This window comes from Lathamus discolor, chromosome Z, assembly GCF_037157495.1.
Source record: "Lathamus discolor isolate bLatDis1 chromosome Z, bLatDis1.hap1, whole genome shotgun sequence".
NCBI classification, from domain to species: Eukaryota; Metazoa; Chordata; class Aves; order Psittaciformes; family Psittacidae; genus Lathamus; species Lathamus discolor.
The window spans coordinates 3,867,430-3,884,548 of NC_088909.1; the positions used below are offsets into that span (position 1 = coordinate 3,867,430).

Genomic DNA, 17,119 nt, shown 5'->3' on the forward strand with positions numbered 1-17,119 from the left:
CTTTGGCCAAGGAGCTGTGCCAGGGCTGGGAGTAGACCCCCCCATGGGCCTCCCACTTTGCAACTATAGCCCAAGTATCAACAAACCTGTTTTGAGGTGAATTCTCTGGTTTTTGGCACTATCAAAACCAGCCATCCCCATCTGCTCAGGGCTGGAGGAGGGTTGTGCTGTGGAGACCCAGCCCCATCTCCTCTTGGACCAGATCCCACAGCTAAGCCCTTGCACGACAAAGCAGCCCCTTCCCCACGCCACTGGCTCTTAGCCCTGCATCCGCACCATGGCACTGGGAGAGATGCTTGGATAAAGAAACCCACCCCGCCAGCATTCCAGCAGGATTGCTGGTGGCTGATGGCTTCAGCATCGCTCTCTTGTTGGCATCAGGCCAAGGAGTATTTGCTTTCCCGATGAGTTCACGCTCCAAAAACCCCCAGACACTCATCACAAGCATCACTGAGCTGTGGCCGCGCTGCTCAGGCATGGATGCGGGATGCTCACCCAGCATGTGGGGTTGGGGATGCACTGGGAAGAGGAGTGGGACCAAAACCAGCCATGGTGCTCCAAGGGGATGACACTTACCTTGTCCTGGGAGCTGGAAGCACGATGCCCACCGTTGCATCCCACCTCCCACAGCATCCGGCTGCTCTGGGGTGCAGGAGTGTGAGGCTGGGCGAGGGGGTTCCCACTCAGGACCAGTGAGGCAGGAGCAGGTTGCAGCGAGACAGCTTAGGGTTGTTGTAAGGTTGGTTTCTAACCTGGTTAATCAGGTTAGCAGAGCCCCGGCTCCTCCCATTCATCCCCTGCTCCAGCCCCATCCAAGCCCAGCAAAGCCCTTGGGTGATGAGGAAACACTGCTTTACTCTCACCCCACTGCACAAGCCAGCCTGGTGCCAAGAGAAAGAGAAGCAGAAGTGCCCCTTGCCTGCAGCTGAACTGCCTGGACCACTGAGCAACCCTACAGTCAGAGGGGCAACTAAGTGCTTAGAAAGGCAAGTGCCAGTTTGGTGGGAGGGTGCTCTGGCATCCCTGAGATCCCGATGTCAAGAGAGGAGTGATGCTCCAGCCTCTGGGAGCATCCTCACCTCCTCCAGTTTCAAGTGCCTGTCCCCCTTCCTGTCCAACCTGCCATCCCCAAAACCAGCCCAGCAGTGGGACCAGCATCAAGGGGTTGGGTACCAGCCTGCTGCGAGGGTGCCCGGGCAAAGGCTCTGCCTCCAGAGCAGCCGCCTTTGCCTGCATTAAAAGGAGCCAGAGGCTTTTTCATGTTCACCTCCTCCGCAATTAAGAGGCGAGGCCCCGAGACGGCTCCTTTTCAGACAGAGCTGAAAAGCAGCGGTTCACATCCAGGGCGCCGGCGTGCGGGGAATGCCAGCGCGCATTAAACACCCAGAGCCTGCGGGCACAGGAACCGAGGGGAAAGCTTTGAACTTCACCCGGAGATCGGAGCAAACTGATCCCAGGAGCTTGGGAGGTCTCCGCGAGATCAGAGCATCATGGATGAGACCAAGCCCTGCTGGGATGGGCATAGAGGGGAGCAGGGAGGGGAAGCGAGTGGTTTTGCTCCAGTTTCTGCTGGTCTGGTGCTGTTATGTTCAGTGGAAAACACACAGAGGGAAAGGGCTGATTTCCTTCCTGGTCTGGCTCCTCTGACTGACCAAATGACTGAGTATCGCAAAGCTTCAGTGTGGAGAGCTGGGCAAACAGCGCAGGGGAAAGGCTCCAGCCGCAGGCCCTAGATGCAGAGACACTTGCAACCTGAGGCTACAAGTTTTGCCCCAGAAAACAGACAAATTGGTTCAAGTGTTGCTTTGTTTTGCCTGTTCAGCTGCAAAGAGCTAAAGGACAAAGTCTGAGACAGAGCCTGGTCCTCCCAGATCCCATCCCAACAGCATGCAGCATCCCATGGGGCCAGGGACCCCTCAGCAGCAGCACAAATCCAGCCTGAGCAGCAGAAATCCCCCCTCCGCATGAGCTATTTCGATGCATCTCTCCAAAACAACCTGTTTACTGCTTTTGGGTGAGAACAAAAGGCTCCAAAACACAGGAGGGCTAGAATTAGCCTGACCTGGAGGAGCAGTTGTTGCTGAAACCATTAGCAACCAAAAGCGATGTCTTGCTGCAGCAGGGGAGGTAAACACAAACATCAGCCTGCTAAAATAACTGTGGTTAGCTCTGCGGGCTGCAACACAGTGTGGTGACACTGATAGGCACAAACACAGCATCACACACCCCTTCCCGTCCTCCCCATGGGCTGGGAAGTGAAGACATCCTTGGGCAGGTTCACAGCATGAGGTTTGGACACCTCAAGGTGACAAGTTATGGCCCAGGGCCCCTCCACTGTGGAGCCCTGTTTGCTAGCAGTTGACCAGCACCAGGCAGATCCGAGCCGCAAGCACAGGCGCAGCACAATGGGTCAGACATCTCCTTCCTATGGGTGCAGCCCTGCCTCTGATTCACATCCTTACCAGGAGGTGATTGCTGAGCATCACATCGGGGTCACTGGCCAAACACCACGAAGAGCCAGCTGGCCACAGGGAGGATGAGGATGGGTTCATAAAGCTCCCTTGGAGGGTCAGTATGGAGCCACCTTCACTCTGGGCAAGGCTTGTTCCTTCAGCCCTGCACTGTCTTTTGGTGACTGGTTCCCAGTTCTTCCCCCAGGGTCAGTGCTCCCCAGCCCCCCAGCCCCTTCCTGCCCTGGTGTATGAGGCTGAAGCAGTGGTGATGAAGTGAGGACGGAGGGCGGCTCGTGACTTCACTGGAAGGGGAAGGGTGAGCTCACGGCTTCCCAGACGCCAGCAGAACCACAGGGAGAGGGATGTGTTTTGCAAACACTGGCCACAAGACAAGCTTCGGCTGGAGAGCACCGGAGCTGCTCTGTTGGCTGCCTCCAAAGGAGCTGCTCCTGCAAACACCAGCTGGGCTTGTGTTAGAAAGGAGGGAGGGGAAGCAGCTTTCTGGGTCACAGAGTCCCAGGGTCTGCTCACGCAGGTGACACGTCAGCCTGTCTGCGTGCTAACAGCACAATGAGGCCACCGCTCCCCACTTCTGCACTGGGTGTTTTCCAGTCCCATCCTGGCTTAGAAATCACCCTGAAAAGGGGGCTGCAGAGCCACTGATGGGCCTTGTGGAAACCAGAGGTGGCAACAAGGCAGTGGGTGCTTGGAGAGGCAAAGGAACTCCCTCCCATCCCTGCATGGAGCCCCACTGCCATCCAGGACAGGCAAGTGGTACCCGGAGGGGCTGCCAGGCGTGGGAAGGGAGGAGGATGTCACGAGGAAGCAGCTGAAGATGCAGGCTGTGGGGAAACTGGAGCAGCTCCAGCATTTCCCAAGCACAGGCTCTTGGCAGGATCGGGAGAGTGAAAACCAGCAGGAACTGTGCTGGAAAACACCCCCAAAGAGAATCCATCGGGCTGTGTCAGCAGCCCCGCAAGCGAGGCAGGAGTTGCTGTGGCAGGGAGTAGGAAGCAAAGCGGGAAGCGAGCACATACCTGAAGCACAAAACCAGAGCGTGCCGGGCTCTCCTGCCAGACCTGCATCCAGAGAAAACCACCTCCCTGCCGGGCATGGATCTGGGAGGCTGTGGCTGGGAATTGGCTTAGGGACCTGGCCGTGGCTGCTGTGCTTCTCAGCTCACTGAGCTCCAGGTTAATCTCAGCCCAGCTTTCCCCTTTTATCCCCTGGTACAACCTCAGTACAGTTTTTCAATTAGGTGCATCTTTTAAGCTCCAGAGCGCATTTCTAGGAAGGGATGCGCTGTTTCTCTTGGCCCTCGTGGGCTGATGCTGCGCAGAGCGGGACATGCCTGGCACCGATCCTGCCCGCATCCAGCTAAAGTGCCGCCACGCTGCAGCCGGTGCGGCGCTGCCTGGAAGCACTCACGGAGCTACCCGTTACCCCCAGCCCACCTACCGGGTGTTCTTAAGAGCAGCATTCCCTGTCTCCCTCAGCATGGCTCCAGCAGGCTGCCTGGATCACAGACCGCTTTCACCGGTCCCGTTATGGGACCAGCAAACTGACTCCGTCCTCTGCGGATCTGTGTCTGCTGCCCAGCTGAAACCCAAAGGGATATATGCAGCCAGGGTGCACTTTGGGATGAGGAGGCTGGGTGAAAATGTGGTCTAGAAGCGACAGGAAGGAGAATAGATCGATCAAGACTTCAGCAGATACTTGGGCTCAGTGAGGTTGCTTCCTCATGCAGGAGAACCGGCTGCAGGGCGATTGGTGAAGCAAAAGAGGAGTTTGCAGCGCAGGAGTGTGATGTGTGGAGATGTTTACCTCAAGATGGGAAATAGCAGAGACTGGGATGGATGGAAAGGAAGCAGCTTGCCCAGCCTGGTCAGCCCAACACAGCCCAGCTCCTACCGGACACAGTGGGCGACTGAGCTCCGCTCCAGGAGCTGAATTAAAACACAATGGAGAAGCAGACCTCACAAATGCACGCTGAGCACATTTCCCCTTGAGGCCAGTTTCCAAGCTGCAGTCAACCGCAAGTCCACCCCATTAACAGCCTCCTCCATTAGCATTCACGTGCTCTTTCCTATCAGCAATGCCCTCCACCAAGGAGCATCTCGAGACGTTTTACAAATAGCAGCAGCACTGGAGTGCAGCGATTAGGCCTCGAGCCAGGGAGCAGAGAGACCCGGGATTACTTCCTGCATCTGTCACTGTCACCTCTCCTCCACTTCAGTGAGGAATTCTTGGGGGCAGGGGGCTGTCTCACAGGGCCTATCATCCATATGCTGGAGATGGGCTCTGCACATCTGTCTGCCCCCTGCTCTAGCTGTGCTGGGTGAAGAGGTGGTGGCTCCTTCATCCTGCTTGTCTGCTTCCCACACCCACACAGAATCATAGAATGGTTTGGGTTGGAAAGAACCTTAGTATCACCCAGTTCCATGCTCCCATGAGCTCTAATGAGCTGGAGGAGGTTAAGTGGTAGGTCTTTGCTTGTTTCACACTGACATAGACTAGGGAACATCCTGTGAACAGCTCAGCTGGCAGATGGGAGGGACAAGGGAGAAAAACCTCAGCAGCACACAGCTTCACTTCCTGAATGCAGGAAAAACCCCCTAAAATCCTCATTCATATACACATCAATGAGCCCAGAGAGAAAATTATACCAGTGCATTCCCTGGGAACAGGTACCTTGCTTGTGAGCACCCCTAAGGACAGCAGAGCAGACACCCCTTGGCTCTTGCCACCCATCTGCTCTTCCCACTCAGGATGCTGCACAAGCCAGAAGGAGCAGAAACCACTTCCCCCATGCATCTACCCCTAATTCTCCAAACAATTTTAGGGTCGTCCCACTTCTTGGTGAAAACAACCCCTACAGCCTCTCCCAAACTCTCTGCTCCCTTCTGTGTTTCTGAAGCTGGATGGGTATATGGAGTTTCTGGCACGGTTGGAAGTGCCACGGGTTACTTGTGGCTTGCTGGGTCTCAGGTCATTCTGGTCCTCGATTTCAAACAGAATGGATGTTTGAGCAATGTAAACTCAAGGGCTCTTTGTTCTCCCCCTCGTGACTAAAGGATTCAAGGCAAGCACTCACGTGGGTCCAGCAAAGAGTAGTGTGTCCTCCCACTTGAACCCAAGCAGTTTGAACTGGTATCTTCAGATACTTGTGGGGTCTCTTTATCACTGTTTTTTGAAATATTAGGGTTGAGAGAGGAAAGAAAAGAATCCCACATTTTGCATTTCCAAGTGCTTAAAGTCCTGCGGATGAGGTAAAATGCTGGGATTTACATGTCTGGGCAGGCAAATGCCAAATTTAAAAATCTTGGTGAGTGAGGGGGAAAAAACAATTAGTGCTTCATGTCATTAATTGCTAACAAACACAAAAAAAGCGTAGGACACCCGTTCTCCGTGCTGTCTTCCCAGGTATCACAAGGGCTCCGGCAATGGAGACACAGATGCCTGCCCCAAGATTTCTTCCCCCCCTGAAGGTTTAAAGGGAGTTACCTTGAGCTCTGATGAATCCAATTGATCGGGTGGCAAGGAAACCAGCATTTGCTCCTGCAGGTAGGTTTGGTACATCAGCAGGAAAGGGGAACATGACCTGCAGCTTCCTCATTCTTTCACAAGAGCCATGGTTGCTGCAGGCTGCCTGGCTTTATGAAACTGCTGCCTTTTGTCCTGCCTTCAATGCAAATAGGACAGGTGAGATAAGATCTGAGCATAGCAGAGCTTGTCCTTTTTCCTTAAAGCCAGCCTGGGCTTCTACTGGTGGCAAAACACTCAAAGGACCTCATTGAAAAGCAAACAGAAGATAAAGAAAGAGAAAAGACAAAGCACTAAAAACTGCTCCTCTTCCAGAAACGTGTCTCATTGTTAGTCACAGGGAGTGTTTCCATCAGGTTACACAGTGATGATATACATTTTGGTGGAGAATGGCAAGACTTAAACTGTATTAGCATATATATGATCAAAGACAGAATATGACATGGAATTACAAAGAAATACATTTCCTGTGGCTCAGGAGACATAACAGGTTATATAGCAGTGCTGACTGACAATCTTCCGTAACTAAGGTACGGCACCTACCTAAGATAACATCTGCCTCTGGAACAATAGGTTAGATTTCAGGAGGTGTTTGTACAAAGTAAGCCAACAGTCCTCTGCCTGCAGAGCCAGATCCAAACATACATTTTAGAGCATTCTTATTCCCAGGGTATCTTTTCATACAGCCATGGATGTGCAGTGAAAACAGCCACTGGAATGTGTTTATCTCACTGTTTGTGAGCTAGATATATGTCCTTGTTCAACAGGTGAAAACATTTTCCTTTCCCACAACCATATCTGACTTACGCTTAGGACAAGCTGTTGATTAAGTGTCAACCCCTTTTGTTAACACACCTTAGGGAGACAAACCCAACTGTTCAAGTCTTCACTTCCTCCTTGGATATGGAGCTGAACCTCACATCTCACGTCCCAGTTTTATAGAATCAGAACTGCAGGGAACACCACAGCAGAACCTAAATGGAAGCATCCTGATTCTATTCACTGCTTCTGAACAGGATTTTAGCCTTACACCTTACCTCTCACTAAGACCAAGAGTAAAACTTGTGCTTATTTAAGTAGAAGCAGAAGTAGACCAAGAGGTTTTGACAATCCCACCCCTCACGTTTCAAAATCAGAACACTAAGGAAAAGGCAGGAATTTGGAGAGAAGCAGATCATTTGGATCTTCCACTTTTGGCTAGGAAGAGAAGGAAACACAGAGAAACTGATGCAGGTTGAACTTATGTTTAACTAGTTTGACAGACAACGATGAAGAGTAAGGCAACAAGAACTGTGCCAGTCTTATATAAAGCTTCATTAAACCTTTTCGTATAAAACAAGCATTAATTAGAGAGACAGACAGAAGCTGAACAAGACTGTATCTAGGCTCCTTGATTCAATGTATTTAGATCACTTGCCTTCAACTTGGAGGGACACAATTTAGACCTACTTAAATGGATAACAAATTAACCAGCTGAAAATGAGATCTGCTTATAAACCCCAGCAAGACTGCATATAATTAATAAGGTATTTCACTCTTCTTTTGTAGGTTCAAACTGGTTCAGAACTCATTAGTGCTCTTCCAGTAGTTTTTACACATCACTAGGTGAATATTTGGTTTCTACCTTGGGTTTAACATACTAAAGCAATATCTGTGGCTGTATGCCCACGGAGAGCAGGAATCACCATAGAGTCTGGGAATGCTGCTTTAACACGTTCTTGGTAGTAGCTGTGTCACGCTAAACCACTGCAAAACAGTTAACACACGAGCATGGTACATTGTCCTCAGCAGTTTGCATTTTACTGTGTCAAAAAGAACTACATTTCCAATTGTTAACCTTACATATCTGACCTTAAATTCTCCCATCTGAGGACAGGACTAATTTTCCTTGGAAGGTATTTCCATAAATCATTGAAAAGTAACCTCTATACAGATTAGAAAAGCTTAGTCAAAACTCTGTATTATGAACAGTAGGGACAAGCAGTAGTAGCTTGGTTTTGAAGGAATAGCAACATTCACTACAACTGGGAAGGCATCCATAAGGACAGCAGTAACTGACAGTTTGCAGTTCTTCAACGAATCTTGCAAAAAGGATTCAACAGCTTATGGACACATCACCCTGCAACGTGACATGCCACTGCTTTTTAATCAGGTTCCACACAGGGTACTGAGTATTATTCTATTTACATTTAAAAATAGCATTTTTCTCTCTTCAGTACAGAGTGGAAACGCCTGCAAGTTAGTCAGTAGAAACCCCTCTAGCACAGGTGGAGGACAGCTTTGTTGATCTCTGGGTTTGTCCAGTCATTCCGGATATCATCCAGATGATTATCGAAATCTACCAGTGTCTCGTAGGACTTGCTGTCCAAGAGAGATGCAGCAATTCTCTGGGCTTCGGTCCAATCTTCACAAAAATCACTAGGATGTAAAATAACCAGGAATAAATAGTAATCACCAGGAAAATCTCCACTCTGGAAATTAAGCCACACTCTCTGCAGTGCGGTCATGGTGGTCATTCTGCCTGGCTGCAGAAGCCAGTTCTCTGTCACTACAACAAAAACAGCTTTAAAATTCACTGTCAGCTACACCCACCGCCCTTACAGTGTCTCTCAGCTACAATCAACGCTTTGCCCTTAACTGGGCAACCTGTTCTTCCTTACTACCCAAACACAAATAAACTCTGAAGTTTACTCACACATGTGGGTCCTTGCACCTCCACTTGTTCTCGTGAAGCTCGTACACGTGAATGGCAGGCTCTACACACTCCATCGTAAACTTGGTGTTATCGACCTGTTGTGCACAGTAAAACACCACTTTAGTCTCCTCCTCAAGATCTCAAGTAAAAAGATGAAATAAAACCCAGTCAGTTTTTACTAACAGAGCACCTTACACCAACCCACCCAGTCTGTTGCCTTCAAATGAGCTGAATTTTACACTTAAACTGCCAACATCCTTTGTCGCTGCAGCAAGGAGGCAAAGCATTTGGAGTCTTACAAGAGTTAAGTAAGAGCTTAAGTCACAGAAGGGGGTCCGAATTAATGAACACACTGTCTTCACTCTAGCCTTGCAAGCAGAGAAAGCCTCCACTTCCTTTTAGATGGCAGCAAGGTAACCATAGTTTCTTTGTAGACATACTGAGAACTGCACTGGCTACAGGTCACTGCATCTCCTCCCCAGAGCATTTGGAGGGAAAGAGAAAATTAGTTACTTCACTATTAAAAGACTCAGAGACTAGTGTTTAAATGGTTAGTCCAACACCACAGTCATAACATTAACCACACAGAAAGAGGTGGGAGGGAATGAAATAATTTACCATTATGAGTGCTGTATCATTAAAGCCCTCTGCAATTCTGGAGGCCACCTTTTCTGCAACCTGGTTTGGGCTGCAACAGAACGTACAAGCAACTGTGTTAGGTGAAGCAAGACATTTCAGCTGAAACCAGCAGGAAATATGCTTAAAAAGATGTGAAAATTACACCATGTGCTTACAAACAGGAACCAGATATTAAGCTAACGCTACACTTGAGTGAAGTCAGAAAGCCAAGAAAGCCCCAGCTCCCCTCTTCAGCACTTGATCTGGATCTCAGCTACACTTAGGCAATGGAATGGCAAAATAATCACTGAATCAATGTTTTGTGGCCCCCTACTTTCCTCCACCAGACCAAAGACTGCAGCCACCTTTGTCCAGGCAGGTACTTAAAAAAGAAACCAAGTTTGCTCCCCAGTCTGCATTTCAACCCACGCGCTGCCCAGCTTCTCTACTAAAATCAGATAATCTTTTAAAGAAAAACCTTTATCCTGTTTCAAAGAATGTCAATCTCTACGTGGTGCCAGTTATCTTCAGAAGTGAAATCAGAATTCAAAGAAAACCCCAACCAAGCCTGTGATATTCTTTCAAACCTCAAATAGAACACACAAACTGTATCTTCTCCTTAAAAATATCCCCAGCAGAATTATTTCCCTTGTAAGGAAAGGATAAATAATGCTCTTATCCCTGTTAGATACCTTAGCAGTCACAAGGATTACTTAAATAACGTACTTGAGACTGAAGGATATACATTAACAACATAGTATAACACTTTAAACAAGCTGTTTACATTTATTTTAAATGCAAGTGTGATGTGGTCTCATTAGTCCTGAAACTAGATTTGTCTAATAGATAGAGGGGAAAATATTTGACACACATGTACAAAACTACTGTGGCTCCACAGAAAGGCCCCTTTATTGCTTATTGAGTAATCTGCATTAGTATTAGGAGGGGAAAAAAATGACTAATTGTGGGGAAAATAAGTGAAAAGAGATACTCCTGCGTAACTGACATCACCTTCCATTTTGAGAGCGTCCTGTCACCATGTAAGAAAATGCTTCAATAAAACTTGGAGACTATTAGTTTAGCAAGAATTAGGTCACTTCTGAAAGACTTTCAAAGATACTTGGAGTCATTCGAGTCTACAAGATCTGTACTGAACAAGCAAACATGCCTGCAAAATTTGGCTATTTCCCTGACAACTGCAATTAAACTGGCTGGCAGTCATTCAAAGACTGGCCTTTTTTAGTATCCACTGAAGAGGAGTGGTTCTGGAAAGACTGGGGTTTCTGCACCTGAACAAAGGCCATACCCACCAGGCTCCAAGAAGACAATGTGAAAGCAGATGACAGTTGTCAAAGTTAATCAACACGCATGATTTATGTCGATGATTTTTGCTGGCAGAGTACAAAGTACAACATAAAAGAGCAAACAGAAGGAAATATTGCACCAACACACCTGGCATCTTTCACGCGTTCGTTTGCCTGGTAATATCCAGCTATCACGTAGCTATTCTCTTTGCACCAAGAGTCAATCTGAAAAAGTAATTGGAACAAGTAAGACAAGGAGAAATAAAGAGGAAAACCCCCACAGAACTAAGGAAATCTCATGTTTGCCCTGCAAATGGAATAGTAATTGAAGCATTGTGATATCTTTGCCAATTGCTTCTTTAAATATATACATATTTATATGTATTTATGTGTACACTCACACAGTTTGGCTAATTTAACTAGAACAGAGAAATGAAGCTGAACATTTAAGAGAATTGTGGAAAACATTAACCAAATGGAGCAAAAGAAAAAGAAGTTACCTCAGTTGAAGCCTGGCCTAAATTTTAATGACAGGAGTATTAACTTCAGCAATACTGCCTAGGAAAGGAGCGTTGGTCTTACCTATTGCCCTTGGTGGCTGTTTCCTGTTAGTGTTAATTCTGTAGACTCTAGAAAATGTTCACCATGTGGATGTGTGACTGTACAGTCATCCAAAAAGAGATTGCTGATTTTATTTCTATGTAATATTATAGTATAATACATAGTATAATAATGTAGTATTTCTAGGGTATATGTAACCTTTTTTACCTTCATTAGAAAACAAAGCTTGAAGTGAAAGGTGGGAGGCAGAAAAAGTTTAGCCCATTTACCATTTTTTCAACCCACTCCATTACGAAAAAGGCTTTTGTGATAAAAATGTTTTTCTTTTGAGAGTTCCTCCTTATTTAACACCTGCATGTAAATGCTTAAATGTAAGCATTTCTTTGCACACAACTGATGTAACTTTTGATTTACACAAGTACAAAACTTCATGTAGTTCTGGGGCTTTATTAAGTGCAGGCTCAGCATGCACACACTGCTGCTCTTTCTGGTTCTTGCTGGATCCGAATTCTTCCTGCTGAGTCTGTCTTTCTTTAAAATACTTATATATATGATGTTTCTCCTTATAACTGAGGATATCAAGTCAGCATAATACAAAGCCCTGAAAGACAGAAGTAGAGAAAGCACCTAGAATTTTCTTTTGCAGTCCCTAGAGAGCATGCATCAAGAGAACCTCAACAGCTATATTAAAATGGAGTCCAAAAATAACTGATGCTGACCTGTGGCATCCTGTAAACCTCATTTTTAGCAGTAATTATAGTATTAGACTGCATAAACAAACAAACAAAGCCATGTGAAATAATCCTGCCTCTACAAAGGGATGACATGGATTTACATGATAAAAGAGGAGCTGTGTAGCCCTCCTATACCTGAAGGCCAACTGCTGTTTCAATTACAAACCCATTTTGAGGGCTTAGGACTATGGTTTTAATTGTTAGTGGCTTGAAAGCTTGGCATTAAAGCCAGAAGCTCAGACACTGAAATTAATAATAAAAAAAAAAGAATCAATTTAAAAATTAAAAACCTTAGTTCTAAATCAATTTTTGTTGTGTACTGAAAAATGACTTAAAACAATGAGGATTGTTTTAAGAGAGAGATGATTTTTAAGTTCTCTGTTCCCCAAGTGGTAATTAAAAACTGCCTCTGTTAAAAAAAACTAAGGAAAAACCCATCTTTTTGGAATTCAAGCAGTTTCCCCATGCACTTTCCAAACACTCTCTAACCACGGCCCTGCCACCACATGTAGCCTCAGCAGCAATTACCCCCTGATATTTTTAGTCATGTCCAGCCCTGCCAAGGACAAGCCAGCGGAGACAAACTGTATCTCGCTTCCATACGGCATGTGTCAAAAGCAGCCTGACCCTGGGTTTCCTGCAGCCAGTAAAGTGTGTGTAAGAGGGCCTGGAGAGCCCAGGGAGGGGAAAGGCTGTAACCTACCACCCCTCTGACCATGGGTCCAAGCACTGGGAAGCTGGCCACAGGAAGTGCTGCTCGGTGTGGTGCTGTTTGTGCTCTTTTTGAGAAGAATGTGGCTGCAAAACCCACATCAATTAGCTGAGAAATTCAAAAGCACAAAAAGAAGAACAACTCCCCAACCCCCCCCCCCCCCCCCGCGATGTAAAACTTAATTCACTTTTTCTTTAATGACTCTGTTTTCAAAAGGCATTTCAAACTGATGAGCCAAAGTGCAAATTAAATGCACACGCTTCTGCTCTCCTCTTCAGAGCTACAAACCTTCAGGTGATGCTGTGTGTTTAACAACATCTAATTTTGTGGATTCCTTGTACTGAAGTGCTGCTCACAATTTTTAGGAGTTACCACGTGGACAAGCCTATTTTCGGGCTAAATCTGGAGACTACTGCTCCCACTTAATGTTCTGGGATAATTCAGGTGAGATGAGGAGGTGCAACTTGAGGGGCTGGTTCTATAAAACCCTCACACAGACAGCAGGCTGACCAGGAATCAGCAGTAATTGAACTGAGGAGAGACAGATCACATCAAAACCTGCCAAAGCCGTAAAATCCTTTAGAAACAGAAGTGCTTTGTTACAAACTCTCAGTTTCAATGCTAATCTCACTGATTTATTCAGTAACCATGTGTTATGTGGTACAGAACACTCTCCTCTTCAACCTTACAACAATAAAACCCAATTCTCTTAGCTGCCGAGCCAGTATTTACTGACACCTTTGCCTCTGTTTAAACAAAGAATGGGAGCAAAAGGCCCAAGGCTCTTGTTGAGCAGAGAGTTTTAAAGCTGCCAAGCATCACAGGAGTCATCAAATGTGATTGTAAAGCCCTCTGCAAATCCTAATTAATGTGGGAAATGCCAGGGGTTTCCCATCTTTGGCTTTTTGTATCAAACCCCAAGAGCAAATACATAAGCCACTGGCGTTTCTTTGGTTCCATAATGATCTGCTTACTGTAGATATGGTAAGATACTTCAGATATTGCAAGAAAGAGGATTTATTTCCTACCAATCTGATCCTGGAGCAAGATCCACACTAGAAAACTAAACCAAAAACCCAAAATTCATGAAAATTCACTGCAACTAACCATGCAGAAAAACATCCCGATTTAAAGACAAATCCTACACATACTTTATTATACATGTTATTTTATACTTCACTAGCAACTTCCACTCATTCCCACAGGAAAAACAAATTACTGCTGTTCCAAAAGGTAAAGTCAAGCCCTGCTTACATTAAAGCAATTCTAAACAGGATTATTACATTTTCCCAGGCTGCACCATGAAGAAAACCATAAGCAGGAAATGATTACATTCACAGTGTTACTCCTACACTGTTACACTGGTGTAAATGTGTTTAAGACTGACAAATACTGTGTGCTTCACAAGGGCACAGGCCAGGGCTTGGGCTCAGCTCCTGTTCCTACGCCTCTGGCTGCACATCGTCGTTTCCAGGCTTTGGAAAGATCTCAACATTCCCATGGCACCATCTCAACTACAGAAAACTGGAATTTATTTATGAGCAAATATGTTTTCTTCATTAAGCTATCTATTAAACCTGAGGGGAACATTCAGGACAAGAAGTCTAGAAGGATCAGGAATTAGTTATTTTTAAAGGTATAAAAAAGGGACAGATTTTCTTCGGATAAGAATGACAAGTCTCAAAATGGATAGAAAAGTTCAGAGCTCAAATCACACCCAGATCTCACTTTATGCCTATAATGAAGGTGCCAAAGCACTTCTTTGCCTCCAGATGTGGCCCAGGCCACGCCGACTCCCTATTACAATATAACCAAGCATGTTTTGCTCCCCATTCCTTCTGGCTTGAGGACTCTCCCCAAATGCCTGGTGGAATGGAGCTGTGGCCCAGCGCAGGGTGGCTCCTGCTCTTACTGAACAGGAAGTTAAGATGGGAAAGTGCTGGTCCTGCATTCCTGACATCACTCTCATCCTGCTTGTATGATGTTGAGAGGGGGGAAACAGATTATCCCATGATGACTTACTGTAAGGTCCTTTCACAGCAGTGGGCAAGGTGTGGGATATAAACCAGGAGCGCTTGGCTGCCCCTAGCTACCCCATGGTTAATAGACTGACAGTGAGCTGGCAAGATACCAACTGAGATTTCACACACAAATAAGACCTGCAGTATGAAGAGACATCATTCTTTCTTTCTAATTAGGCTAACGGCTTCCATAAATGGGGAAAGTACAACAAAATGAATTATGAAATACATACTTATCATTGAATGGTTTGGGTTGGAAGAGAACTTAAGGCTCACCCAGCTCCAACCCCTGCCATGGGCAGGGACCCCTTCCACTGGAGCAGCTTGCTCCAAGCCCCTGTGTCCAACCTGGCCTTGGGCACTGCCAGGGATGGGGCAGCCACAGCTTCTCTGGGCACCCTGTGCCAGCGCCTCAGCACCCTCACAGGGAAGAGCTTCTGCCTAAGAGCTCAGCTCAGTCTCCCCTCTGGCAGGTTAAAGCCATTCCCCTTGGCCTGTCCCTACAGGCCCTTGTCCAAAGCTCCTCTCCATGTTTCTCCTCTTTTTAGGCACTAAAGCTGCTCTAAGGTCTCCCCTTAAGGAGCCTTCTCTTCTCCAGGCTGAACCAGCCCAGTTCTCTCAGCCTGGCTCCAGAGCAGAGGTGCTCCAATCCTCGCAGCATCTCTGTGGCCTCTTCTGGACTTGCTCCAACAGCTCCACGTCCCTCTTCTGCTGTTGCCCTAGAGCTGGATCAGGACTACAGGCAGTGTCTACCCAGAGTGCAGCAGAGGGGGAGAATCCCCTTCCTCAGCTGCTGCTCACGCTCTGGGGGTGAAGCCCAGCACACGGTTGGCTTTTTGGGCTGTAAGTGCACACTGCTGGCTCATGTTGAGCTTCTCATCAACCAACACCCTCAAGTCCTTCTCCTCAGGGCTGCTCACAACCCATTCTGCATCTGTATTTGTACTTGGGATCACCATGACCCAGGTGTAGGACCTTGCACTTGGTCTTATTGAACTTCATGAGGCTGGCATTGGCCCACCTCTCGAGCCTGTCCAGGTCCCTCTGGATGGCATCCCTTCCCTCCAGTGTCCTGACTGCACCAAGCAGCTTGGTGTTGGTAAACTTGCTGAGGGTGTCCTCAATTCCACTGTCCATGTCACTTACAACAAGAGCTACTCAGATGCAAGAGACACTTGTCTCTGTACTCAGAGTACCCTTTTCCAGTCAAAGAGTGCCCTTTTCCAACCAGCTGACACTGCTTTGAGGTGCCTTAAACTGGGATACGCTCTTTCTGCTGCAGAACAAGGACATTCCCTCTGGGATTCACTCAGGGATAATAACACCAATATAAATAGCAGCTTCCCTGCACTTAAAAGGAAATTAGACAAAACTAAAGGGCTCTGTAACTGCTATTTCCCCAGTGGATAGGTGTCGTGGTTTAAACCGATCCACATAGCTTGTCCACTCATCCCCCCAACTTCTTTACCTCCCTCTACTCCTGGAGGGATGGAGAGGAGAATCGAAAAGAACGCAACTCCCATGGGTTGAGATAAGAACAGTTTAGTAACTAAGGTATAACACAAATCACCCCTGCTACCACCAATTATAATAATGATAAAGGAAATAACAAGAGGAAAGAATACAACACCTCAACACCAGCCGACTGATAACTCGCCCCACTCCCCCAGCGGGCACCGACCCATCCCTTGTCCAACCCTGCAGTCCTCCTAGTCCTTCCGGGTAACTCTCCGTTACATCCTGGGCAAGATGTGCTGTGGTATGGAATACCTCTTTGGTCAGTTTGGGTCAGGTGTCCTGTCTCTGCTTCCTCCCAGCTTCCCCTCCTCCCTGGCAGAGCATGAGGCTCAGAAAGTCCTTGGCCAGACCAAACATTTGAGCAGCAACTGAAAACATCGGTGTTATCAGCACTGTTCCCAGGCCAAAAAAAAAATCAAAACACATCAAAACCAGCTACTAAGAAGGAGAAAAAAAGACTGCTACTGCTGAACCCAGGACAACAGGCCTCGGGGTTTCCCCACTTCAGGAACACTCTGCTCCCTATACCAGAACCACCTCAGGCTCCTCACCCCAAGCTCAGCCAGGCGCTGGCGGCCATCCCTTCCCTGTCCACCACCCCACAGCCCGCAAGCTTGGCCCCTTACCAGCGTGAGGGCCACCTCCAACATGGGCGCCAGCGCCAGGGTGCCGTGGAAGAGCGGGATGCAGTCCACGAAGAGCGAAGGGGGCCCGGCCTGGTCTCGGCGCGGGGCTCCCGAGGGCCGCTCGGCCACCAGCAGCCCATTCACGGCGCAGTGCGGGTACTTGGCGCTGTGCAGCACCATCTTACAGTAGGCCTGCGTGGTCAGCTTCATCCTGCCGTGACACCGGCCCCGGTACCGACCCCGGCACCGCCGTCTCCCCTCAGGCCGCTAGCCTGCCGCAAAGCGTCGCCAAACACCGCCAGGCACCGTCGTAAAAGCGAGGCCAGACAGTCCG

At 47.7% G+C, this 17,119-nt stretch overlaps 1 protein-coding gene across 1 annotated transcript; it reads right to left on the reverse strand.

Moving 5' to 3' along the window:
- Nucleotides 1–6,300: 6,300 nt before the first annotated feature.
- EMC8 (ER membrane protein complex subunit 8) lies at nt 6,301–17,098 on the reverse strand. The gene is made up of 5 exons (XM_065661550.1): nt 16,786–17,098; nt 10,762–10,838; nt 9,310–9,379; nt 8,692–8,786; nt 6,301–8,414 (listed from the first exon to the last, which is right to left on the reverse strand). Exons 1-5 carry the CDS (start codon nt 16,993–16,995, stop codon nt 8,255–8,257), a joined length of 612 nt encoding a protein of 203 aa, XP_065517622.1. The 5' UTR covers nt 16,996–17,098; the 3' UTR covers nt 6,301–8,254.
- Nucleotides 17,099–17,119: the final 21 nt, after the last annotated feature.